This window comes from Nannospalax galili, unplaced genomic scaffold, assembly GCF_000622305.1.
Source record: "Nannospalax galili isolate Female #2095 unplaced genomic scaffold, S.galili_v1.0 scaffold473, whole genome shotgun sequence".
NCBI classification, from domain to species: Eukaryota; Metazoa; Chordata; class Mammalia; order Rodentia; family Spalacidae; genus Nannospalax; species Nannospalax galili.
Genome location: NW_008334092.1, coordinates 372,603 through 400,582, shown reverse-complemented (window position 1 = coordinate 400,582; position 27,980 = coordinate 372,603). Strand labels below are relative to the sequence as shown.

Below are 27,980 nucleotides of genomic sequence, written 5' to 3'. Positions count from 1 at the left end.
GGCACTCTTCCCTCCCCCAGGTCCAGCCCACCGATTTAAAAAGCAAAAACAAAAACCCTGAGCCTGAAAATACAACGTGAAGCTAAGTAGAAGGAGATCTGTGTGAAATGGTGATACACTTCGGGACTATCACTTGAACTGCTTTTAAAGGTTACCCAAAAGATCACATTCCACCTGCTTCTCAATGAGCGCTGGGGAGAGCTAGTTTTCTGTCTGTGGTATGTTCCAGTTGGTATGGGAGGATAAACGGGGAGGGATGACAAGGCAGGAGCCTGTTCATTAAGGAATTCCAACACTGACCAGCTGGCTCTTCCTGTGACAAGTGGAAATATTTTCCCAACAGGTGCCCTAGCATATATTTAAAAAAAAAACAAAAAAAACCCCTAGGATTATTTTAAGAATAATTTTCTTTTAGAAAACAGGACAACACTAAGAAAATCAGGGAATTTGGCTTTCTAGTTTTCGGAGATTGGTTTGTCGTCCTATAAAACTCAACATGAGCTTCTTAGAGAATGCACCCATTCCTTTTAAACTTTTATTTTATGTGTGTGTATTGCCTGCCTGTAGGTAAGTGCACCCATGTCCTGCAGTGCCCACGGAGGTCAGAAGAGGCTGTCGGATCCCCTGGGACTGGAGTTATGGACAGTTGTTAGCTGCCATGTGGGTGCTGGGATTCAAACCCAGGTCTTCTGCAAGAACAACCAGTGTTCTTAACCACTGAGCCAGCTCTCCAGCCTGAGCCCATTCCTTTTAGAAAAGGTCCATTTCTCCTTTCTCTACACACTTCTTGCTGCCTAGGGTGGAAACTAACACACGTACAAAAAAAAAAAAAAAAAAAAAAAAAAAAAAAAAAAAAAAAAAGAGAAAAGAACGACCAAGGGACCATCTATACTTGACAGGAACAATGTACTTGTACAAGGCAAGAACAGCACAAATTGGGCCGGGCATGGTGGCACATACTTTAATCCCAGCACTCAGTCGGATCTCTGAATTTGACAATGACCTGGTCTACACAGCTAGGAACATAGGCAGCCAGGAACATAGTGAGACCCTGCCTCCAAAGAAAAACCAAAACCACAAATTGAGACAAGAGCATTAGAATAGTAGCTAAGTGCTTACCACATTCACATTGAGCCTTTTTTAAACAAAATATTTTATTTGCTGAGCATGGTGGCGCACACCTTTAATCACAGCACTAGGAGGCTGAGGCAGGTGGATCTCTCCGAGTTCAAGGCCAGCCTGGTCTACTTAGTGAGTTCCAGACCAGCTGGGGTTACAAAGAGACCCTGTCTCAAAAAGACTGAAAAAAAATATTTTCTTATTTTGTGTGTATGAGTGTACTGCTTGCATGTAGGTAGGTGCACCCGTGTCATGCAATGCCCACAGAGGTCAGAAGAGGGCATTGGATCCCCTGGAACTAAAATTACGGACAGTTGTTAGCTGCCACATGGGTGCTGGGAAATCAAACCCAGGTTCTCTGCAAAAGCAGCCAGTCCTCTTAACCTCTGAGCCATCTCTCCAGCCCCATTATATTGAGCCTTTTGCCTAGACTAAGAATGGTTTTGTCTAGAATACATACTAGACAAGACTTACAAATGGGCAAGGTAGCACATGCCTGTCATCGCCTTCCCTTTGGGAAGTGGAGGCAGAACTGTGAGTTTGAAGCCTGCATGGGCTTCATAGTGAGACCTAGTCTCAAAAACACTCCAAAAACCTCTACAACAGCAGGCTAGTGAGCCCGTCCAAGTATGTTGCTGCCTATTTTCCTGGCGGGAGCTGTACTTTTAAAAGTACTGGCTAAATATGTGACAGCCTATTATTGACTGCCTTTTTATCCTTGCTCCTAGGGATAATCTAAGAAGCTTAGATTCACAAAAGGGATCTAAAGCGTGCTCCCTCCCCAACATCTACCCACATTCATCCGATCTTCACCCCAGGTTATTGGAGCCTTGGGAGAAGTTGGGTTAAGAACAACTATCATTTTCATATGATTGATTCTGGTTTCTTCTATCTCCAAAGGAAGAGTGTTCTAAAGAGAATAAATGGCTTCCTCCTTAATCAATGCTAGCTGTGGACACACACAGTGGTCAACCAGGGAGCCATGCGAAGGAATGCTAGGTACTGCCTGCCTGATGAGGGCTGAGCCATCTTCCCCTCTGCAAAAACAGTAGCACAGTGATATTTCAGGCTCTCCCAATGTCAGTTTCCTGACATGCACCATATGTAGCTGCAAATCCCAATCAATTTCAACATTTCTTAACCGCTGGAACGCCTTCCTCAACACTGTAATTTACCCTCAAAAGAATAGGGAGCAAGCACCTTCGCCTTCCCAGAACCATATTCTACTAAATGCCGCCACCCTCCCATATCCTACTGAACTACCTACGCAGAGGAAGGCAAATAACCCCCTCCAAAGCCCGCAACAGACGGTCACAGTACATATGCCACTGACAAGAACTTTTATTTCTTTTAATGACATTAAACACAACTGCTACAAGGGAAAAAACATGATAAAGAGGAGGCACCAAACTTCAGTTTCATAATTGATCTTGACAACAAATGCAAGTAAATCAGAGCCCATATTAGATGCAAAACTAAAGGTTATTTCAGGCTCCTTAACTATTTAATTAGCAAATTTTTACTCTGCTTTGTCAAGACCCCTGTGGTGAGAATGTCATCATGGAAGAAAGCTAGGTACACAGTCGAATGCATAGAACCTTTACTCAAATTTAAAAATACAGCAAGAATTTCACCTGAAATACAAGATTTAGAGGCCAACACCAAATATAATGCAGCTTTGAAAAGAGATTAAAACTCCAGATTCTACCCATTACCATCTTTAAGGCTAGCATGCCAGATAATGAGTTTTCTTTGGCTTTGTTTTTTCTCCTTAAAGAATACCATGTTAACCACTACAGAACAGTTCTCTCCTCCCCCAGTCCAACAGATTTAATTAAGCTGCTAATGCTTTGGAAAAACAGAATTATCTGAGCTAAGAGGAAATGTGATTGTCACATTTTCTAGTTAACCTGTCACTCATCTGATTTGGCAAAGGCAATGCTCCCATTACACATACAGACTTAAACCCTCCTGGTATCAGGAAAGCAAGAATGTCTCAGATTTTTGCCTAAGCAAAACACTGTCCCTTCACCCCCTGGGTTATCTGTGTGGAACTACACAGTCACAATGCTAACTACTCCAGCTACATTTAATTTTAACTTTGTTTTGGTCCCAAACACAGATTATTTGGCATACCTCATTCTATCAAGCTAATTTACAGCATCTTGGACAAGTGACCAATGAAGTAAATGGCAATTACGCCAACTAAGAGAAGCGGTTCTGATTACTACCTCTGAAAGTCTAGTCCCAGAATTTAAACCAAATGATAAAGGAATAGAGCACAGTGGCACACACCTATAATCCTAGCACCTAAGAGGCAGGGAAGTTTAAGACCATCCTGGGCTACACAGCAAGTTGAAGGCCAGCTTAGGTTCTATGAGACCCTGTCTCAAAACAAGACAAAACAAAACAAAAAAGTGAAGAAAATCCTTGATTGAATAAAACGAGTAAACACTGGGACCATTTATCCAAACTCACCAGAGGCTTGAATGACCAAGATTTTCCTAAGTCACTTTTCCAAGGTGGAACAGGATATTTAGGATGGGTTATCTACATACAAAGATGGGGTTGATAAAAGAAAAACAGACAGAGGCTGTGTGACTATGAACAACCTTTACAGAGAGTGAACAACAGTAGCACAAATGTCAAAAACCCTGCAAAACCTCCCAAAATGATGTCTCGGGCTGTCTATAAAGAAACAAAAACCTCCTAAGACATTCATTAAGCCACATACATAAAGTCTGTCAGCTTTGGTTAGAACACCAAACCTAATCTCAACATCAGGTAATGCTTTAGTGCACAGCAGGCTCAATCACAGAATCACTAGATTCACTTGAGCATTAACATGAAACTATGGAGCCTGACCAAAAGATGAGATGCTAACATCCAGGGTGTAAAGGTACCTGCTGACCAACAATGGAGTGCCTCTCCAAAGGCTTCCACAGGAAGGAGGCTCCTAGAATAACACCAATATACAAACCTGGAATTCAGCAGATGAAATTAAAAACGCCCAGAGAGCTCAATGGCACTGGCCTGTCATTGTGTCAAAATTCTGGTGGACAGCTCTTCAAGCAGCCATTCTGAAGAGGCGTATCTAAGTCTAACTGGAGATACAAAAGTTTCTGTAGAACCTCAGAGAGTAGAGTGGTCACTAGGGGTTGGGGAAAAAATAGAACAAAAAGGGGCAGAGAAGCCAGTCAATCACAAGATCATAAAATATTCAACAGGCGTTAGTCAGCAGTCTTCTGTCAGTTAAGATATGTAAAACTTATAAACGCTATGTGCAAAAAATAACAGCAACAACAATAATAACAGCTAATAGGTCCAAAGGAGAGGATTTACTTTTTTTTTTTTTTTTTGGCTTTTTGTTTTTTTTTTCTTTGTTATTTTGAGACAAGGTCTCAGTATGTAGCCCTAGCCAGCCTAGAACTCACAGAGAACCAGGAGCCTCTGCCTCCCTGCCTCTCAAGTGCTAGGATTAAAGGTGCGGACCACTATGCCTGACCACAAGGATTTACATTTTGGAGGGAGGGTTGTTTTGAAATAGGGTCTCACTATGTAACTCTGGCTGTCCTGGAACTATGTAGACCAGGCTGGCCTCAAACTCAGAGGTCCACCTGCCTCTGCCTCCAGAGTGCTGGAATTAAAGGCATGCACCACCATAACCAGCCACAAAGACTTATGCTTTTAATCTACCCTTTCAACAGGACTTTCTTCTCCATCCTACTTTAAATGTCCTAAACTGCCAACTTTAAAATACTGACAAGTACTCAGACTCAAATTTAAAATGGGGTTAAAAGTGACTTGTACCCAGTCACAAGTCATCAGTAATAATACTGGCTTATAGTCCCCCAAAGAACCGCTTTCTTAGAGTAGATTAAAAGACGACTTCTTTGGGGCACCAGAAATAGACTACATCTGTGCATATAGCTGGTATTTTGTTTAAGCTTGGGTCTTCTGACTTAATACATGCCTTCAGGAGGCAGCTATCTTCATTTTAAATTAAAAAATTGAAAAACACTATTTAACATTGCTGAAACATACATACATAGACACACAAAATCAGGAAGGTCCTCAAAAAAAAAAAAAATTCAAGTCCTTAATAAACATTTCCAAAAGGTGACAAATTCTTTAAATAAAAATCCTGTGAAAAATAAAAGTCAAAATATACAAACAAACAAACAAGAAAGAAAGAAAGAAAGAAAGAAAGAAAGAAAGAAAGAAAAGAAAACAGCAGAAGAAATGAGATGCTGCTCTAGACTAGACCCTGGAAAAGGCCCTTCACTGCTGATGGGATGAAACATATGGCTTGTATGAGAAGTCTGGGAGACGCTGGAACCGATGGTGGCTTCGCTTATTTCTGTCAACCCACTGACTCAGACTGTATCTCTGAAGAGGTTTTTGTCGGAACCGGGCGTAATTTCTATTGAGAGAAGAATAAAAACAGGAAGGGTATTTTAACTAGAATAGTCATTTGTACACAAAACAGCTAACACAACTATTCTGAAGATACCTTTACACGGGATTAGAGAGATCGCTCAGTGGTTACGAGCACATGCTGCCTTTCTGGAAGACCAAGTTCAGACCCCCTGGAGGACCAAGTTCAGACCCCAGCAACCACATCAGGTAGCTCACAACCACCAATACTCCAGCTCCAAGAGATCTGACACCGCTGGCCTCCACAGGAACCTGCGCTCACATGCGCATACCCACATACAGACAAACACAAAATTAAAAATAAATCTTTTAAAAAATGGGCGTGACACCATTAATCCCAGCATTTGGGAGGCAGGGGCAGGCGAATCTCTGAGAGTTCAAGACCAGCCTGGTCTACCTAGTGAGTTCCAGGACAGCTAGGGCTACAGGGAGATTCTGTCTCAAAAAAAACAAAACATGTATGTATTTTTTTTGAGGACCTTCCTTCCTGATTTTGTCTATGTTTCAGCAATGTTAAATATATATAATATATAGAACAGATAATATATATTGGAGTCAGATAATGGATTAAAATCCAGGCTTTTCTCCTGACTCTCTGACCTTGGGAAGGTTATTTAACAGGTTAGTTTCCTTCCTAACATTAACTTTTCTTATTTTTTTTTATTTTTTATTTTTTTGGTCTTATTGAGACAGCCTCTCCCTATAACCCCAGCTGGCCTGGAACTCACTATGCAAACCAGGCTGGCCTTGAGCTCACAGAGCTCTGCCTGCTCTCATTAACTCCTTACACAAGTAAGGAAACTAAGCCTGTTAAATAACCTTCCCAAGGTCAAAGAGACTGGATTTTAATCCATTGTCTGACTCCAAAATACATTTAATAACATTTACACACACTGCCTCCTTTTAGGTAGGGGAGTGAACCTAGGGCTTACAACTGAGCTATACCCCCAGCTCTACACTATTTGAGAACTGCTATTTTCTTGGTTTGCCTTTTTTTATCCCCAGTGTTTTTGAGACAAGGTCTCTCTTTAGCTCTGATTGGCCTGGAACTCAATATATAGCCCTAGACTCAAATTTATGGCAATCCCCCTGTTTCTGCCTCTAGAGTGTTGGGATTAACTGTTACTTGATGTTTAAAGATCAGCAAGGAAGCCAGGACAACTAGAATGTAGTGAGCAACAGGAGTAGCAGATGGCACTAGTGAACCTAGTCCAGAACAGACAGGCGTTTTTAGAGGACAGGGAGGATGTGAAGATAAGATAATGGGAAGCCACTGGAAAATAGTGAGTGAAGAGAATCTGGGGGCTGGAGAGATGGCTCAGCAGTTAAGAGCACTGCTTTTGCAGAGGATCCAGGTTAGATTCCCATCACCCACATGGCAGCAAATAACTCCAGTCCAGGGTATCTGATGCCCTCTTCTGACCTCCATAGGCACTGCACGACACGGGTGCACTTACCTACATTCAGGCACAATACACTCATCCACATAAAATAAAAATGATAATAAAACATTTTTTTAAAAAAAAGAGAATCTGACTTGTGCTTTAAAAGAATCTCTGGAGCTGGGCGTCGTGGCACACGCCTGTAGTCCCAGCACTTGGGAGGCAGAGGCAGAAGGATCTCTGAGTTCAAGGCCAGCCTGGTCTACATAGTAAATTCCAGGGCAGCTGGGGCTACAGGGAAATCCTGTTTCAAAAAGACCCACCCCAAAACAACAAAAAGAATCTCTGGATGCTGGGTTAAGAACAGTAGGCTGGCAATGATAGATGCAGGGCACGCATTTAGAACACTTGCAATAATCCAAGTGAAATGATGAGACACTTTGGCTATATATGTAGAGCCTTTATGATTTGCTAATGGTCTGGATATACGATATGAGGGAAAGGAGTTAAAGTAACAAAGTTTTTGAGCAATTTAATCAAACTGTAAAGATGTACTGCATCAAGAACCTAGATTTTTGTTTTTGTTTTTATTTTTTTGAAACAGGGTCTCACTATATATCCTGGCTGGCCTTGAACTCCCTATGTTGATTAGGATGGCATTGACTAGGATGGCCTCTGCCTCTCCAATGCTGAGATTAAGGGTCTGTGCCACCATGCCCAGCTAAAGAACCTAGATTAAAAAAACATTTTATTTATTAATTATTTGTGTCTGTATGAGCCTGTGTGCACATGGAGCATAGCACATGGATGGAGGTCAGAGGACAACTTGTGGAAGTTGGTATTTTCCTTCCACATGTGAATTCTGGAGACTGAACTCAAGTTAAGCTTGGCAGCAAGCACCTTTACCTGCTGAGCCAACTTGCCAGCCCCAAACCCCAGATTTTACTTACATGTAGTGGTACAGGAGGTGGAGGCAGGAGAATCATGAGTCTGAAGCTAGCCTGACTACATAAGTAGACCCTGTCTCAAAATAAGCAAACAAGGGGCTGGAGGGATGGTTCAGCAGTTAAGAGCACTGGCTGCCCTTGCAGAGGACCTGGGTTTGGTTCCCAGCACCCATGTGGCAGCTAACAACTATCAACACCAGTTCCAAGGAGATTCTATGCCCTCTTCTGGCTGCCACAGACACTGCAAGCATCTGGTGCAGTTACATACATGTAGGCAAAACACTCATACACACAAAAATTTTTTTAAATATTTTATTTATTATTTTTATTTTATGCATATGAGTGTATTGCCTGCATGTATATAAGTGCACCCGTCTCGTGCAGTGCCTCGGAGATCAGGAGAGGGCTTCGGATTCCCCTGGAACTGGAGTTAAGGACAGTTTGTAGCCACCATGTGGATGCTGGGAATCGAACCCAGGTCCTCTGCAAGAGCAGTCAGTGCTCTTAACTGCTGAGCCATCTTTCCAGCCCCCACATAAAAATTTTTAAATTAAAAAACAAAAAAGCTGGACGTGGTGGCGCATGCCTGTAGTCCCAGCACTTGGGAAGCAGAGGCAGGCGGATCTGTGTGAGTTCAAGGCCAGCCTGGTCTACATAGTGAGTTCCAGGCCAGCTGGGGCTACAGGGAGGGTCTGTCTCAAACAGACCAAAAAAAAAAAAACCAATGGAACACTCCAGGTTTTTGTTGAGTTTTTTTGTTGTTTTTAAAAATATTTTATTATTTTTTATGTGTGAGTATATTGCCTGCATGTGTGTAACTGTACCCATCATGCAATACCCACAGAGGTCAGAAGATGGCGTTGGATCCCCTGGAGTTACAGACAGTTGTTAGCCATTATGTGGATGCTGGGAATCGAACCTGGGTCCTCTACAAGAACAGCAAGTGCTCTTAACTGCTGAGCTATGCCTCTAGCCCCAATTACTTGTTTGTTTTTAGTTAGGGTCTCACTATCACTATCTACCCCTGGTTGACCTGAAACACACTAACCTAGCTGGCCTCAAACTCAGAGATTTGTCTGACTCTGTCTCACAAGTGCTGGGAATAAAGGTGTGTACCACCACACACAGCCTAATTCTCCAGATTTTGAAGTTGCGCATGGTGGTGTATGATAATATATCAAGTACTCTGGAAACTAAGACAGAAGGATCATGAGTTCTAGGCCAACCTGGGTCATCATAAGACCTTACTTCATAATATTAAAAAAGAAGAGCTGGGTGTGGTGGCGCACGCCTTTAATCCCAGCACTCAGGAGGCAGAGGCAGGCAGATCTCTGTTGAGTTCAAGGCCAGCCTGGTCTATGTAGTGAGTTCCAGGACAGCTGGAGGCTACAAGGAGTTCCTGTCTCAAAAAGACCAAAAAAAAAAAAAAAAAAAAAAAAAAAAGAAAAAAAAGAAAAAAATCCTGATTATTTTGGGGCCAACAAGATGGCTCAATGATAAAAACACCTGCTGTGAAAGCCAGGTATCTCTGCAATCCCTGGAACCCATGTAAAGGTGAAAGGAGAGAACTGACTCCACAAAGTTGACCTTTGGCCTCAACATGATGAGCACCATGGCACACAGGTGCCCACACCCCATACCCTATACTCATTTCACACACACACACACACACACACACACACACATTCAGATTTTAAAATCTTCTGCTTCAGAAAGAAGGAAACTTACCGTGTGGTAAGATCTGAAGGATGCTGCCAGTCTGGGTTCTGCATATGAACTTGATCCATCAAGGTATCTAGCTCACCCAAGGTACCTGTGGTACAGAGCGAAGAGTGATTAGGAAACAGTTGAGTTTACTATGTGTTAGCCTAGATCAAAGCAAAGCACATGCTTCAGGAAAGAGAAAACAGGCACTGGTCCTAATAATACCTGCTTATGATTATCAGAAGCAGTCAGCATACACACAAAAACTACAAGCCAGAGTTGAGGAGCTACTTTTAGATGATAATGGTGAAACAAAAACGGCAGCGACCACGCATCCAACACTTTTAGTTCTTACTAAGTGTAAGGAACTTTACTAGTGACTAGGAATATGACAGCAAGGAAAGACACTTATCTGCCCCTGTCCTCAATACAGAAGGGGATTTTGAAATGGTATGATAAGGAGATATGTAGGAGGCTACTCAAGAGTGGGGTGTGGGAATTAGGGAAGGTTATAGCTGGGGTTAGAAGGCAAAGAGATTGTAGGAGGCTGTATTCAAGAAATATACAGGAAAACACCAGGTATGGTGGCACAGGCCTTTAGTCCCAGCACTTGGGAGGCAGAGGCAGCCAGATTTCTGTGAGTTTGAGGCCAGCCTAGTTTACATAGGGAGTTCCAGACCAGATGGGGCTACAGGGAGACCCTGTCTCAAAAAGACCAAAATAAGAATATACAGGCTCAGAGACAAATGACAGTAAAATACATTGAAGAAAAAAAGAATTTAGAACAGATGGAGGTGAGCACTCTTTGCTAATAAAAAAAAAATTGCTAAGCTGGATGTGGTAGATTTCATAAGACAAAAAACATGCCTTTAATCCCAGAGGCAGAGGCAGGCAGATCTTGAGAGATCAAGGCCAATCTGATCTACATAGCAAGTTCCAGGCCAGCTGGGGCTACAGGGAGACCCTGTCTCTGCTAAAGACAATCTCCCAAAACCTATGAGAACTTGGTAATGTACTAGTCACTTCACGTATCTTAATTTAAAACAAAGTGAACTTGTCGTAACTGTTTAGTAATCTGGGCTTCAACATGCTCTTGTGTGAAACAATGCTCTTGTCACCAATGAAGTATTAATTTTCTTTTTTTTTCAGACAGGTAGCCCTGAATGACCTGGATACTGCTGTGCAGACCAGGCCTGTCTCTGCCTCTTGAGTGCTGGAATTAAAGGCATGTACCACCACACCTGGCTACAAGAACAAAAATACAATTTCCTTATCTTTTTTTTGTGTGTGTGTGTTTTGAGACAGGGTCTTCCTGTAGCCTCAGGTGGCCTAGAACTTATATGTAGACCAGGCTGGCTTCGAACTCACAGAGCTCCACCTGCCTCTGCCTCCTAAGTGCTGGGATTAAAGGGGTACACATCCATGCCGGGCCCAAGTCCAGTTTTGACGTGAGTACTGAGGATCTGAACATGGATCCTCATGCTTATGCAGCAGGCACTTTACTAAGTAATTTCTCCAACTCCTCATGTCGCTTCTTTGAACCTATTTATTAACTATGAAAAGCAGGCAAAACTACTACTTACATTGAAGCTGAATAATAAAAATACTGTGTATAAAAGACCTAGCACATTGCTGGGCACACAGCAGGTATGTAGTTAGTTATTATGATGATGCTATAGTTGCAGGCCTATTTTAGTTCACAAAGAGTATAAATCCTTTGATAATCACCTTCTATTCATAAAGAAAAATGTTTATTAATTGTATCCATCTAGACATAGACTATGTAATATTCTCTAATACTCAGAATTACTTATTTAATGGGTTTTCTTTGAAACACGGTCTCACACAGTAGACCCAGGCTGGCCTGGAACACACTGGATAGCATAGGCCAGGCTCCAACTCACATGCAATTCTCCTGCATACTAGGAAAACAGGTGTGAATCATCATGCTTGGCTATAAAAGTGTTTTTTGCTTTTTGTTTTTAAGACAAGGTCTTGGGGCTGGAGAGATGGCTCAGCAGTTAAGAACACTGGTTGTTCTTGCAGAAGACCCGGGTTCGAATCCGAGCACCCACATGGCAGCTAATAACTGTCCATAACTCCAGTCCCAAGGGATCCAACAGCCTCTTCTGTCCTCCACGGACACTGCACAACACAGGTGCACTTATGTACATGTAGGCAATATGCACATACACATTAAATAAATAAATTTTTTTAAAAAAGGCCTTTAATCCCAGCACTTGGGAGTCAGAGGCAGACAGATCTCTGTGAGTTCAAGTCCAGCCTGGTCTACACAGTAAATTCCAGTACAGCTGGGGCTACAGAGACACCCTGTCTCAAAAAGTCCAAAAAAAAAAAAAATTTTTTTTTTAATTAAAAAACAAAGACAAGGTCTCGTGAGCAGCCCTGGCTGGCCTAGAATTTGTTATGTAGATCAGGTTGGCCTTGAACTCTGAGAGATCCACCTGCCTTTGCCTCCCAAAGGCTAGGACTAAAGGCATGTACCACTATGTCTGGCCTGTAAATTTTTATAACCATAATGAGATAACAAACTTTAGGGAAATGTACTGAGTCATTACAGAAAAACTAAAGCTTTTGTGTAATAATGGTGCTTTACTAATGTGCACAATTTTTATGTTGTTATATATGTTAAAAAATGAACTTTAGCCAGGCATGGTAGTGCACGCATTTGATCCCAGCACTCAGAAAGAGGCAGGTGGATCTCTGTGAGATTGAGGTCAGCCTGGTCTACATAGTAAGTTCTAGGACAGCTGGGGCTACAGGAAGACCCAAAGTCAAAAGAAAGAAAGAAAATATAGATCTGAATTATGACCCCCATAAGTATGCTACAACGATCAGCTGGGAAGGTACTGGAGAAGCTGAAGCAGGAGGATCATTTGAGGACAGAAACTTCAGGTCAGCCCTTTTCTCTAAACAATAAAATAAAAATTTCTTTTTCCTACTTGATTTAAACTAAAATCAAAGGTCTCAATTCAAACTGCCTTTCCTACCTTTTGCTTTCGGCTGGTTAGCAACCCCATTCCCTCTAAGTTTTAACTCAAACTTTCACTGGAAGTAGGAGAAAAACCTCAGTAAGACACATTTTTCTAGGACATGATTTTCTTACCAAATTCTGTGTCCATCAAAATGGAACCACAAAATTATCAGTAAACTACATCCTCTACAGCTTCTCACTGGAACCACAACATTATCAGCGAACTATACCCTTCACCTCCTCACTGGCCAAGCTAAAGATAGAACAAAAATCTCCTACAAATAAATCTGTTTTTGTTTTGTTTTGGTTTTTTTTTTTTTGAGACAGGGTCTCCCTGTAGCCCCAGCTGGCCAGCAATTCACTATGTAGATCAGGCTGGCCTTGAACTCACAGATACCTACCTGTTTCTGCCTCCCATATGTGCCACCATGCCTGGCAAATCTATCTACTTTAAACAAAGTGAACAAAGAATGGTTAATCTGGCTAAGGAACCTAATCTGGCTAAGGAACCTAATATTTAAATATTCAACTGTTAGAAGTTGCAATCAAGCAGCAGCAACTTACATACCACGTATCATATATTAGGAACTCTCTCCCACATGCTTTTTTATGTGCCAACTAATTCATCCTTTACAAAAATCTGAAAGTATTTTCCCCACTTTACATACAAAACTTTTTTTTGACAGGGTCTCACTATGTAGCCCTGAGACTTGTTATGCAGACCAAGCTGGCCTCTATCTCAGAAATCCACCTGCCTGGATCTACTGAGTGCAGGGATTAACGGTGTATACTACCATACCCAGAAACAAAGATATTAAATAAAGAAACCAAGGTAGAGGATGGTTAAGTAATTTGTCTAAAGCCAGAGCTAAAATTTCAACAATATAATGTTACCATAAAGTTGAGTTTCCTTAAAATATTTTCTGAGGTTAACATTTCATAGTTGAGACTGGAAGACAAGAATCCTATTACAATTTGTCTTATACACCCAGCTCATCCCTAACACAGAGCTGAGTAAAGAGGGCACCAATAATTTTGTTTCAGCTAATGCAACAAGGAATGTTTTCATTAACACTAAGTTACTGTCAGAAGGTGAACTTTTATCATTAATAAGACATTAACTAGAGATAATGTGGTTAACATTTATCAAGTACTTACATGCCAGGGTCTTTGCTAAATGCTTTACATGTATCTATCACTGAATTCTAATAATCATTAAGAGGAAAATGTCATAACCTATTTTATTAATGAGCAAACTGAAGTTTAAAAAAACTCATTCATCATCAAATATATTGGAAAGCCAAGATTCAAACCCAGGTGAGGCTAATAATCCAAAATCTTATTTTAGTTCATAGCTTCAGTGTCTTCTTCCTCCAAATTTAGAGATGCTAACAAGAATGGGAACATTTTCTCTTCTCTTCAGTCTCTAACAGATGGGCTTTCTTGGACCAACAATCAGTATCATGATTTTATTTTTAAGTTGTGGCTAAAAGGTGAAGATTATCCTTTGTTCTGTGGCTAAATGAAATGCATCTAAGAATGAAATTTGGAGGAAAAAAAACCCCTCAACATTCCAATAAGTTAACCACTAATGAATCTAAACCTTAACTTATGAATATGAAACTAACTAGTCTGGGGAAAAATTCAATTTAGCAAGTGTCCTTAATAAGTTGAAAAGTGAATTAACTGTTACATCAAAAGTGAGAATAATCCTGAGTGCCTGCCATTCCAATTCTGACAGGTTTGACAGGTCACCACACTTTGTACTATATGACACTACCTGGTCATGACTAAACAACAGAAATGTCTGGTTAATGACTAGAATGTGTCTTATCATCAATATGTTATTAAGTGAATTAGATACTGTCCTTAGGTATGTGAGCTTTAGTAATGATGGGGGGTGGGATGGGGAAGTAGATACAGTACACGGACAGAGCTGTAGAAGAGTGTAGGTACTTCACATAGCTAATAGAGCAACAGAAGCACTCTGGTTACAAAGACATAAGATTAAACAAAATCTTGGGGCTGGAAAGATGGCTCAGTGGTTAAGAACACTGACTGCTCTTGCAGAGGACCCAGGTTTGAGTCCCAGCATCCACATGGCAGATTAATTCCAGTTCCAGGGGAATCCGATGCCCTGTTCTGACCTCCGAGGCATTGCATGCATGACACAGTGTACTCACATACACGCAGGCAATACACATTCATACTAACAAAATATTAAACAAAGATTGTGCTGGATAACTTTGGTGTCAACTTGACACACCTGGGTTGAGGGATCCTCAGTTGGGGAATTGCCTCTATTGGACTGGCCTTTGGCCATGTCTGTGGGGCATTTTCTTGATTACTGAGTGATGTAGGAGGGCCCAGCCCACTGTGAGTGGTGCCACCCCTGGGCAGGTGTGCCTGTGTTGCATAAGAAAGCAGACTGAGCAGGGGCCAGGAGAGCAAGCCAGTAAGCATGGCCTATGCTCCAGCTCCTGCTTCCAGGTTCCTCCCCTGAGCTCCTACCTTCGGCTCCCTGATGAATTGCGACCTGGGAGATGTAAGCTGAATAAACCCTTTCCTCCCCAAGTTGGTATTGGTCAGAGTGTTTTGCCGCAGCAATGGAGAAACAAACTAAGACAAAGATTAAACAAAGTCTGAATAGGAAACAAAGATACCCATTTCTGAAGAGGGCAAGGGGCTTAGTTCTATGGTTGATTCATTTCACTATGAAATCTGGCTACATAGTTGAGTCTAAAACTCAATTTACCCTGTAAATTGATGGATACATGTGCCTGTGGAGGGCAGACATTAATGCTAGGTGTCTTCCTTTATGGATCTCCACTTTGTTTTTTTGTTTTTTTGAGACAGTATCTTTGAAACAAAGACAAAGCTTGCTCAGTTCTGAGATAGCAAAGATGTTTTTTCCTAGTATTGAAACACATTCCTATAACCAATTTTAGGACTCCAAATCTAAAATCGATCATCAATAGTTTCTGGGAGCATTCCCCATCTTTGTGATGCTATGAACATGGATCTATAATTATCTCACAAAGATGGGGAATATCCCCTCAAAAGCTATTTGCACTATTCATAACGGCCAAGAATTGCCAAAGTAACTTAAATGTTCACCATCAGATCAATAGATATACAACTACTTGTGAGTATGAGTAATACTACTAAACTGTATACTTACAAATGGGTTAAGAATAAGGGGCTGGAGAGATGGCTCAGCAGTTAAGAGCACTGGCTACTCTTGCAGAGGACCTGCCCTGGGTTCAAGTCCCAGCATCCACACAGCAGCTAACAGCCATCTGTAACCCCAGTTCCAGGGGATCTGATGCCCTCTTCTGAGTCTCTTCGGGCACTGAACAACATGGGTGCACCTATCTACATGTAAGCAATATACTCACATACATAAAATAAAAATAATAACAGCCAGGCAGGGCGGTGCATGCCTTTAATCCCAGCACTTGGGAGGCACAAGCAGGCATATCTTTATGAATTCCATGCCAGCCTGGTCTACATAGTAAGTTCCAGGCCAGCTGGGGCTACAGAGAGACTCTATCTCAAAAAGACCAAAAAATAAAAATTAAATAAATATTAAAATAATAATAGTACATTGTGTGTTGGGACTAGAGAGATGGCTTGGCAGTTTTTTAAAAGCACAAGTTGCTCTTCCAGAGGACCCAGATTCAGTTCCCAGCACCCACATTGTGGCTAACAACCATCTCTCAACTACAGTTTCAAGGGATTCAACCCTTTCTGACTTCTGTAGGCACTGTACAACAAAGGTGCACTTACATGCGTGCAGGCAAGACACTGACACAAAAATCAAAAATAAATTTAAATTTTTTAAATTCTAAAAAAAATGAATAAATTGTATGTTTTTGAACTGCAATTGAACAACAACAAAAATTAATGGTGGTATGAGAGTGAAAGCTTGAAAAAGCTGCCAGCCGGGCATGGTGGTGCACACCTTTAATCCTAGCACTCAGGAGGCAGAGGCAGGCAGATCTCTGTGAGTTTGAGAAAAAAAAAAAATTGTACAAAAACATTTATTGATCAGAATGTTTATTACAACATTACTAATGAAAATAGATACAACCTAATTATCTTAGACAGAATAAATTACATAAGGAATACTTTGTAATCGTGTGTGTGTGTGTGTGTGTGTGTGTGTGTTGAGACAAGATTTCATGTAATACAGGCTGGCCTCCAACTCACTATGTATTTAAAAAAAAAATTTTTTTACATCTATTTTTTTAAGGAAGGGGGTGGCACACGGATGCCATGGGACTGCAAAAGTCAGCTTTCTCTTTCTACCATGTGGTTTTCAGGGATCAAACTTAAGTCACCAAGTTTGGTTCAAAGAGCCTTTACCCACTGAGGCTGAAAGTGGCCCCAAACTCACTTATTTGGTTGAGGTTGGCCCTGACTTCCTGATTCTCCTTCCTATACCTCCTAAGTACTGGAAAAATAGATTATGCCAGTTGGGGCTAAAATAATTCACTTTTTTAATTTATTAAATTTAAAATGTATTTATTATTTTTAGTATATTAGTATATTGCCTGCATGTAAGTGGACCCATGTCATGCAATGCCTGAGGAGGTCAGAAGAGGGCACTGGATCCCCTGGAACTGGAGTTAGGACAGTTGCTAGCCACCATGTGAGTGCTAGAAATTGAATGGAGGTCCTCTGCAAGAGCAGCCAGTGCTCTTAACCACTGAGCCATCTCTCCAGCCCTGCTTTTCTTTTTCTTTGGAGATGATGTTATTGTATAGCCCAGACTCCTGAATGCTGAGATTACAGATGGTACCACCACAACCCACTTAGCTCTGTATCATTATTTATTCATCTATTTAGTTTTAGATTTGTGTGTGTGTGTGTGTGTGTGTGTGTGTGTGTGTGTGTGCATGTGCCATGGTGCACATGTGGAACACACATATAATCCCAGCACTCAGAGGAGGACTGTGAGTTCAAGGCCAGCCTGGGGTATATAACAAGATCTTGTCTCAAAAAATTAAAACAGTTTAATGTAGAATAGTTAACATGAAAAGGTAATACATATTTGTACTTAAAGTACATTAAGTACAAATAAAGCATATTGCAAACTAATATAATTCTCTCTATATTCTCCATCTTATAGGAAAGATAATCATCAAAATGTTAATTCTGTTATTTCTAGGTGGCAGAATAAAGAGGCAATTTAAATTTTTTTCTTTGGAAGAGAGAACATAATTGTATTAATAACCGAAAGAATTAAAAATGGGAGAGCAAAGTCATTGAGTGCGTTCCTAGAAGGCAGAAGTAGGACCACCAGAAGTGACAGGGAAGCCGAGTTTGGTTCAATGTAAGAAACAACTTCCCAATAATTAAGAATTTTTTTTTTTTAAGAATTTTTAAGCCCAATGTAGTATTGCACACCTTTAATCTTAGCACTTGGGAGGCAGAGGCAGGCAGATCTCTACAAGATTGAGGCCAGTACATCTACAAATTGCATTGCAGGCCTGATAGAGCTACAAAAAGACTCTACCTTTTCTTTTTTTTTTTTGGAAACAGGGTCTACCTGTTTCAGCTTGCCTGGAACTCACTAGGTAAACCAAGTTGGCCTTGAACTCAGAGAGATCTGCCTGCCTTTGCCTCCCAAGTGTTGGGACTACAGCATGTGCCACAGCTGGTGAGATTCTATTTTGTTTTGTTTTGTTGTTTTTTTGGTCTTTTTGAGACAGGGTCTCCCTGTAGCTCCAGCTGCCTGGAACTCACTCTGCAGACCAGGCTGGCTTCGAACTCACAGAGGATCTGACTGCCTCTGCCTCCCGAGTTCTGGGATTAAAGGTGTGTGCCAGCACACCCGGCAAAACTCTGTCTTTTAAAAAAAAAAAACAAAAAGTTGAGGGCTGGAGAGATGGCTCAGAGGTTAAGAGCGCTGACTGCTCTTCCAGAGGACCCAGCACCCACAGTGGCTAACAACTGTCCCTAACTCCAATTCCAGGGGATCAGATGCCCTCTTCTGGCTTCCGTGGGCTTTACACAACACGGTACAGTTACATACATGCAGACAAAACACTCATACACATAAAATACAGAAATCAAACAACAAAAATTTTTTTTAATTGTTCAAGCTCATATTTAACTATTAAGGCCAGCCTGGGATAAACAAAACCCCCTTTTAAAAAAAAAAAAAAGCGCAACAGCAGCACAAATTAAGAGACAGTCTCTTTCAGGCATAGGACTCTTGATAGGTTAACCAGGCCCCAGGGGATGAACTCACACTGAAGGACATTTAGAGACAGTATAGGCCTTATTTTATACATACACACACACACACACACACACACACACACACACATATATAAAATAGAGTACATTAAATTGGGTAAGGGACAATAAGGGGAGGTGGGGATAGGGGAAGGGATCTAAATATCATCAAATTATACTTATGAAAACCACAAGAAAAAATCATTAAGAACATCTAAAAGACTGTATATATATGAATCTGGGCAGTGGAAAGTGGCACCAAAACTTCATGCTGGGCTGGGGGGATAGCTAAGGGCATAAAATGCTTGCTGCACAAACATCCTGAATTTAGATCCCTAGCACCCATGTGAGAGAGTCAGGCATAGCTCTTCAAAGAGCAGATTTCAGGGGCTTGCTGGCCAGTCTAGCCAAAATGGCAGTGAGCTCTAGGTTCAGTAAGAGACCCTGACTCAAAAAATAAGATAAAGATCAATAAAGGATGATACCTGACATCAACCTCTGGTCTCCACATACACATGCACGGTCAAGCACATCTGTGCACTCACACATATGTACACATGCACACACCACATACACATATATACACAGAAGAAAAAAAAGAAGGGCTGGTGAGAAGGCTCAAAAGCACTTATCCCAAAATCCAAGTGACCTGAGTTTAATCCCCAAACCCACGTAAAGGTTGAACTGATTCCACAAAGTTGTCATCTGACCACCACATGTACAACAAGGTATGCGCATCCACATACCATGCACATACACAAATAGTAATACTTTTTTTTTTTTTTAATCTTTTTGAGACAAGATCTTCCTGTAGCCCCATCTGGCCTGAAACTCACTACACAGACCAGGCTAGCTTCAAACTCACAGAAAACTGCCTGCATCTGCCTCCCACGCACTAGGATTAAAGGCATCCGCCACAATGCCCAACTAATAGTGTTAAATTTTTTTTAAAAAAGAAAAAACTTAGCAGCCGGCCCACACCTTTAATCTCAGCACTTTAGAGGCAGAGGCAAGCGGATCTTTGTGAGTTCGAGGCCTGCCTGGTCTACATAGTGAGTTCCAGGACAGCTGGGGCTACAAGGAGACCCTGTCTCAAAAAAAAAAAAAAAGAAAAAACTTAGTATCATACTGAATTTCTGGAAGGCAGATAGCAATGTCAGGGGCCTGAGAAATTTTTAGAACTAGTGACGTGAAAATCATTAGTTGTCAAAGAAGAATAATCTAAAAGATTCATTAAAAAAAAAAAAATGTCAGAAGCCGGACAGATGGCTCAGTGGTTAAGAGTACTGGCTGGTCCTACAGAGGACCCGGGTTCAAATCCCAACACACACATGGCAGCTAACAACCTCTATAACTCCAGTTCCAGGGGACCTAATGTCCTCTTCTGACCTCTGAAGGCATTGCATGACATGGGTACACTTACATACAAGAAGGCAACACACTTATACACATAAAATAAAAAATATTTTTAAATCTCATTTCAAAACTTTTCCAATATACACAAATGTACAAACCTAGAACAACGAACTACATATTCACTCAGCTTCATTCATCAACATTTTGTCAAACTTGTTTCATCAAAGCTGTTTTTTCTTTGCAATTTTTTGTCTTATTTTGTTTTGAGACTTATTCTATCACACTATTTTGCCTATAAAAACTTCAGCATGGCCGGGGGTGGTGGCACACGCCTTTAGTCCCAGCACTCGGGACACAAAGGCAGGCGGATCTCTGTGAGTTCAAGGCCAGCCTGGTCTACATAGTGAGTTCCAAGAGACCCCGTCTCAAAAAGACCAAAAGCAAACAAACAAACAAACAAACAAACACTTCAGCATGAAAAAGATGAATTTTCTTGTTAATAATAATATTTAATAAATTCCACTGCTTCAGCTAGGTACTGTCCTATACATTACATTTGTATTTGCATATATAACAATGTCTCACGTAAGCTAAGCCTCATTATCTTCACTTTGCAAATGAGTTTTTAGTGGGTCAAGCTCCCAGCCAGTCAACAGTGCCCAGGATAAACCAGAATATATGCCCAGAATATAAATCCAGAAGTTAACTCTAGACTGGATTTATTTTCCCAACCACTAAAGTCTGATGCCTTTCTACTCTATTTTAGCTATTCCTTATAAGCAATTACTCTTTGTTTTGCTTTAGAAATTTTCTTTAAATGCATCAAGTGAAAAAGGAAAATACAGCTACATATCAGTGTTAACTCCTAGGATATAAAAGTTGTCACCTCACAAGGGGAAAAGTAAACAACCAGGCTTTTTCCACAGGGCTTGGATATGAACAAATCTCTTTCAAACGTGCCTTCTAATAACATGGGTGGAAAGGTATCTTTACATCCACCAAGATCTAAAATAGTTCAAACAAAAAGAAATAAACATCAGTGATACTTGATTGCTTAAACAAAATCTTGAGTGAAAAAATAAAATAAACGAACTTTTCAAAAGAGAGTCTGAAAATTCCTGTAAAACTTTCCTTAGTGATTTACAATAGATCTTAGAGTATTGAAACTTATCTTTTGTATGGAATTTACTTAGAACATCTTCCTGAATCATCTTTACCTCTTCCCAAACACAAATTGAAGGGTTCTCTCCTGGCTCCTACTGAACTTTAAAAATCAATATTTTAGCATAATTATCTTCTTCTCTGGACATTATTCTTCTTTACATTCCCAGTTCCTAATCTTCAAACTTAGCACTACTGAAAGTACTCAAGAAAGGTGTGCTGAATAGGAAAAGAAGTGAAGCAGTAAGCCAGATATGGTGGTACACACCTTTAGTCACAGCACTTGGGAGGCAGAAGCAGCCGGGTCTCTGTGAGTTCAAGGTCTACATAGCAAGTTCCAGGCCAGCTAGGACTACAAGGAGACCCTGTCTCAAAAAACACACACACACAAAAAAAAAAAGTCTCTTGAGAGTTGAAAAAAGAATTTATTTACTTTGGGTTTTAATAGTTTCTAATAAAGTAAGGAGAAATCAGCTTGAAGGATCTGGAAGATAGTCTGATCTTTCAAAACCTTGTTTGTATTCAAAAGCCAAGATGCAGGATGATGTTTGAAGTGCCTGCTTTTATATTTCAATGCCAAAGGTAACAGGGAAAAAATTCCAAATTTTAAAGACCCCAAAGGATGATTAGCAAGGAACATCAGTTCATCTATTATTTAACTACAAAACAAACCCTAGCAAGAAGAGTAAAGCCTGGGTTACAGTCCTCAACCATATAGGGGGCACTCACTGGACTGAGCACTTCTCTAATACTAGTTAGCCAAACCACTCTGCATATTATCTGCTTAAAGAATCCTTTGAGGTAAATCTTTAGGCAAGGAAGTTTTCTTCATCATCAATTTAAGAAAACTCAAAACAACCTCTCTGTTTTAAGCTGCATTACCCTGGAAAAAAAAAGTTCCATCACATGTTTTACAAGCCATTCTTTGATACCATGTTACCTTGGTTAGAGTCTCCTGGGTCTTCTATATGAGCAATGACTTTGCTGAGATAAATGTCCTTCTGTTTTTCTAGATCTGACTGTGAAAACATCCTTGAACAAAGCAAACCAGGAGGAAAAACAGTCCATTAGAACCATGAATACAGCAGTACTTTGCAGAGAAGTCTCATACTGCTAACTGGTTAAAGCAACCAACTTTCAGAGACAAAATTCTCTTTAAGATCCAGTGACAGAGAAGGCTGTTAGTCATAGTATGAAGCTGAAATCAAGTATAACGTTTAGAAGTAAAAGGAAAAAACAAAATGAAACTCCAGCTAACAGAATATTAGAAGGTAAAGATTAACTAGTCCCTAGAGAAATAAAGCATTTGTTGAGTAATTCAAGTTTGGGCAGGAAATAGCCACCTTCATAGAGCCACACACAAAAAGCTGAATGAGATAAAGAGTGAAAAGAATCAGCTAAATTTGGCAATTAGGTCAATGGTAACCTTAGAAAGAGCAATTTCTGGTCCTTGCTCATAATAATAGCTCTGTACTAAAGAATCAGTGGATGAGATTATGGAGACTGTAAATTTATTACTGTCCTAAGAAGCCTGACTTCTGTTCATTATAATTTCACTGTAAGAAATTCACAAGATTTCCTTCAATTATGTCAAAGAAACCCCACAAAACCAAAATTAAGTGGAAAGAAAATTAGCTTATTTGTAATATTAAAAATTTTTAAAGCAGAATATATATAAATATATAATAAAAAATTTTTTCCATTTACCGTAAGGAAGCAAATCTGATTCAACCTAAAAAATAGCTTTTCTAGTACATTCAACTGTAAAGGCCCATGTACAGACACTGCCATCTCCTGGCAGCAAGAAAACAAACTGAAAAGGTGCCTCAAATCTGCATCCTGACTACAATCTGTCCTTAGTTGTATGCAAGTTGAGAGATAGTACTAAATGATTTTCAAAGAATTTTAACCTTTTTTGTTAAAATTCTGACTTCTTGCCGGGTGTGGTGGCACATGCCTTTAATCCCAGGACTTGGGAAGCAGAGGCAGGAGGATCTCTGTGAGTTCAAGGTCAGCCTGGTCTACATAGTGAGTTCCAGGACAGCTGGGGCTACAAGGACACCGTCTCAAAAAGATGACAAAAAAAAAAAAAATTCTGACATCAAATATGTGTCCATGCTTCCCCATGCACAGATAAAATTTTGTAATTTTATGTCTTTTTTATTTTGAAATAACCTTGTGAGGCATCAGAGAAGGCATCATTAGCTTTATTTTACTGACACAGAAACTGGAGAGGTTATTTGACTTGCTCAAGATCACACAAATAGGTAGTGTCAGAATTTTAAGTTTGCTTATTACCCATGCAAAGTTTCCTGCCCACCCCCCGCAACCTACCACACACACTAAGGGGATACTGGGAAGGGGAAGAAATGAAATGGAACCACCAGAAACCAGAACGGTTATACTGTGCCATTACCTGGTTTTGGTTTGTAGAACAGGGATGACTTTGCCTAGTCTTCTTTCACCTTTCATCTCCCCAGAATCCTTGTCAAAAACATGCTGATTATTTTTCATTGTTTTCCAGAGCAGAATACAAAAGGAAAGATGGTTATTAGTTATAAGTAATTCTTATAATTCTCAGTTATAACAAATATTAAAAACACTATGGGAATACATTTTTAAAATGTATTTTTATTTTAGGTGTATGGTTGTATTGCTCGCATACATAAGTGTACCCACCTTGTACAATGCCCATACAGGCCAGAAGAAGGTGTTGGATACCCTTGAACTGGAGTTAAGGACAGTTACTGGCCACCTTCTGGATACTGGGAACTGAACGCAGGTCCTCTGCAGGAGTAGTCAGTGCTTTTAACTACTGAGCCATCTCCCCAGCCCCAGGAATTTTTAATAAAAATCTATGAGGGAGCTGGAGAGATAGCTTAGTGGTTAAGAGCACTAGCTGTTCTAACAGAGGTTCAATTTCCAGCACCCACATGGCGGCTAACAACCATCCTTACTCCAGTTCCAGGAAAATCTGACACTCCCTTCTGACCTCCTTGAGCACTGCACAACAGTGTATACTTATACACATTCAGGCAATAGGCTCATATACATAAGATAAACAAAATTAGCAGGGCGTGGTGGCACATGCCTTTAATCCCAGCACTTGGGAGGCAGAGACAGGCGGATCTTTGTGAGTTTGAGGCCAGCCTGGTCTACATAGTGAGTTCCAGAACAGCTGGGGCTACGAGGAGACCCTGTCTCAAAAAGACAAAAAATAAAATAAAATTAATTTTTTAAAAAGCTATAATGTGTACCACATACTATTGTAGTATTTAAAAGGAAATGCCAATTATAATCTTTTTGTTTTGTTTTGGGTTTTTTCTTTTTTTTTTAAGGCAGGAGGATCTTTGTGAGTTTGAGGCCAGCCTGGTCTACAGAGAGTTGCAGGCCAGCTGGGGCTACAGGAAGACCCTGTCTCAAAAAGACCAAAAAAAAATTCAAACCATAATTCCTCTGAATATAAAGAGCTGCTAAACTGTAATAAAATGTAATGTTGTACACATGATGTCCGTGGTAGGGGTGGTTTTATATGTATGAAGATTAAGCATATAGGAATTCTTCTGAATGAAAATAATCTCATTTCTCTCTTTGCCTTGAAAAAAAATGTACTTACTCTGTTTGATGAACTGGAAACTACTGGACATCTCCCTTCACAACCTGATTTATGTGATCCACCATTTTTCCAGGACGGTCCCCTATTAGGTATCTCTGAATGGTCTGATATCTGAGAAAACATTGGCGTAGGTTTCTTACTATCAGAAACATTTTTGTCAGAGACAGTTTGTTCAAAGTTATTGTTTGAAGAAGAAAGTGGGGGCCCATCCCAGGCAGTATTATTAGGGCTGACCCCTTCAGGTTCAGGGCAAAGTTTGCTCTCATTTGGATGATGATCATCTTCTCTCCTCTGTTCCCCAAGGGAAGCAGGCTTTTCAGTATCTTTGGAGGAATCAATCTTATCCTTATCAAGCACAGTATCACAAACTGTTGGATTAAATGGCGCAACAACAGTTACTTTTATAAGATTCTTTTCCAGTACAAAGTGTCTGTTTAATGATTTACTAGGACTTGGTCCATGACCCACTGAAGTACTTAGTTGAGGTAGTTTAAAGAAGCCAGGGGTCTCAGCTGCTGGTCCCAAGGTGTACAATGAATTTTCTTGAGGAGTATCAAGTAGAATTTGACTCCCTCTCTCTCCATTCTGATCATGCCCACCATCATCATCTTTCAAGAGCATCTCAATCTCCTCCTCTGTGAAACTGAAATGGCCATCATCTTCCTCTCCGTCACACAACTCCAACAAGGAGTCATCCAATCCATCTTCATCTGAGGAACCCCAAGAAAATGGGGCATCATCTTTAGGCAAAAAAGAGGTACCAGAAGACTGTTCAGAGGGCAATAGTGAGCACGTCATATCTGGAGAAATATGAAGAAGTTTTGCTGAGGAACAAAAAATAACTTAAACCAATTCTAATCTGCCATTATGAAGAGGTGGCCTACTAATATCTCAAATTCTTTATTTGCACTGTGACTTACAACATGAGAAACATTTTTTAAGACATTTAACTTTAGACCAGGTGTGGTGATACAAGTCTCTAATCTCTAATCCCAGCACTTGGGAGGTAGAGACAGGCAGATCTGTGTGAGTTCAAGGCCAGCCTGGTCTACATAGAAAGTTCCAGGTCAGCCAGAAATGTATGATAGCCTGTCTCAAAAAAAAAAAAAAAAAGAAAACAACAACAAAAAAAAAGGTATTTATTTAACCTTGAGGCTAGAGTGATTGCTCAGTGGTTAAGACCATTTGCTCTTGCAACAGGACATGAGTTCAGTTCCCAGCATCCACACAATGGCTCATAATCACCTGTTAACCCCAATTCCAGAGGGCTACAATGCTCTTTTCTGGCCTCCACAGACACCAGACACACACACACACACACGGTACACATACATACAACATATACATGTAGACACACGTAACACATAAAATTTTTTTAAAAAAAACAAGCTTACTAGAATCATGGAAATGTATGTTAGAATACTTTTTTTTCTGATCAAAATGGTAAAAATTAAGAGGAATGATTATCTGGGTTGGTGAGGATACACAGACAAGCACCAACATACTATTAGAAAGAATGTAAGTCAATATACTATTTTTTGAAGAATAACTTGGCAATACCACCTAATCTAGCAATTTTACTTCCAAAAATTTATCTTTCTGAACCAGCTACTACTACAAAAGCACATGGAAACAGCCCCGGGTGCTCAGAGCAGGGTTTCTCAAAGCAGCCAACTACTGGAGACAACCTGAATGTCCATCTCCAAGAAAAACGTTCAGTAAAATCATAGGACATTCATGCTACAAAATACTTTTCAAGAGCCAGGCATGGTGGCACATGACTTTAATCCTAGCACTCAGGAGGCAGAGGTAGGTGGATCTCTGTGATATTGACGCCAACTTGGTCTACAAATCGAGTTCCAGGACAGCATAGAGGGAGACCGTGTCTCAAAAAGACAAAAAAAAAAAAGCAAAAACCCAACTTTATAAGTATTTAAAAACACATTAAAGTAGCTCTCTATATGTTCTATCATAGAATTATTTTCTACAACATAAAAATATTTTGTCTTATAAAATGTTTGGACACTGAGTTTATACTTAAAAAAAAAAAAAACATGTATTACTTTGTAGTATTAGTGACTAACCTGGAGCCTCACATGTGCTAGGCAAGCCCTCTACTACAGTTACATCCCCAGCCCCATGTCCAGGCGGACCTTGAACTTGCTCTGTAGCCTAAGCAGGCCTTGAACTTAAATCTTCCTGCCATAGCTTCCACAGTGTCTGGGATTATAGGCCTGCCATAGGCCCAAATGAAACAAACATATATTTTTGCGGGGGCGGGGGGGGCGTGGCAGGTGTCTGGCACTCAGGAGCCAGACACAGGCAGATCTTAGAGCTCAAGATCAGCATGGTCTACATAGTGAGTTCCAGGTCAGCTAGGGCTACATACTGAAACCCTGTCTCAAAAAAAGCAAAAAAAAAAAAAGAAAGAAAGAAAGAAAGAAGGAAAGAAAGAAAAGAAACTGGGAAGTATGGGAGGAGAAAGGGAAAGAAAGGAGAGAGGGAAGGAGGAAGGACAGGAGAAAGGAAGGAAGGAATACAAGAAAATAAACATCTTTCATACTGTGGCGCTGCTGGAGTGATCTGCCTCTGCCACGAGACCAAATGGAAAAAGGTTTCAACTCCTGCTGGCTGTTCCTTTCAGCAGACTTGTCAAAGTGATTGACTCCCACCTTCCTGCAGGTACAAAGAAAATTAAAGGATCTTCTCATCACTTTCAACTCTGCTAATTACAAAGTCAACTGCATTATGCTTCAAGGTGCTCCATCTATTCATTTTGATCTTGATTTTTTTTCAGTGAAGAACACCAAAGAAAATCTTCAGAGGAAAAAAGTATGCAACTAAAAAACTAGTTTGTTCCTCCCAACAATTTGCACAATCTTCTATCATTTGCTTTAGCGGGATGACTAAGGGCTAGAAGACCTGGGTAGTAGTCCTGGTTCTGACACTAACACACCCTCACCCTCACTGTTAGTCACTTAACCATTTGAATTTGTTTCCCCACAAAATGGGAAAGG

General features: G+C 40.5%; 1 protein-coding gene across 1 annotated transcript; it reads right to left on the bottom strand.

Annotated features, from left to right (window-relative positions):
- Positions 1-2,445: 2,445 nt before the first annotated feature.
- On the bottom strand, positions 2,446-27,646 carry S100pbp (S100P binding protein). Its single transcript, XM_008829199.3, has 6 exons — positions 27,527-27,646; positions 24,964-25,763; positions 23,764-23,846; positions 22,288-22,379; positions 9,614-9,698; positions 2,446-5,542 (listed from the first exon to the last, which is right to left on the bottom strand). The coding sequence occupies exons 2-6, from the start codon at positions 25,759-25,761 to the stop codon at positions 5,401-5,403; spliced, it is 1,200 nt and encodes a 399-aa protein (XP_008827421.1). The 5' UTR covers positions 25,762-25,763; positions 27,527-27,646; the 3' UTR covers positions 2,446-5,400.
- Positions 27,647-27,980: the final 334 nt, after the last annotated feature.

Coding starts and splice junctions, on each gene's coding strand:
- S100pbp (XM_008829199.3), bottom strand. CDS start 25,761: ATGACGTGCTCACTATTGCCCTCTGAACAGTCTTCTGGTACCTCTTTT. Junction 23,847..24,963: donor TTTCCAGTTCATCAAACAGA/GTAAGTACATTT, acceptor AAAAATAATCAG/CATGTTTTTGACAAGGATTC. Junction 5,543..9,613: donor CCTTCAGATCTTACCACACG/GTAAGTTTCCTT, acceptor TTCTCTCAATAG/AAATTACGCCCGGTTCCGAC.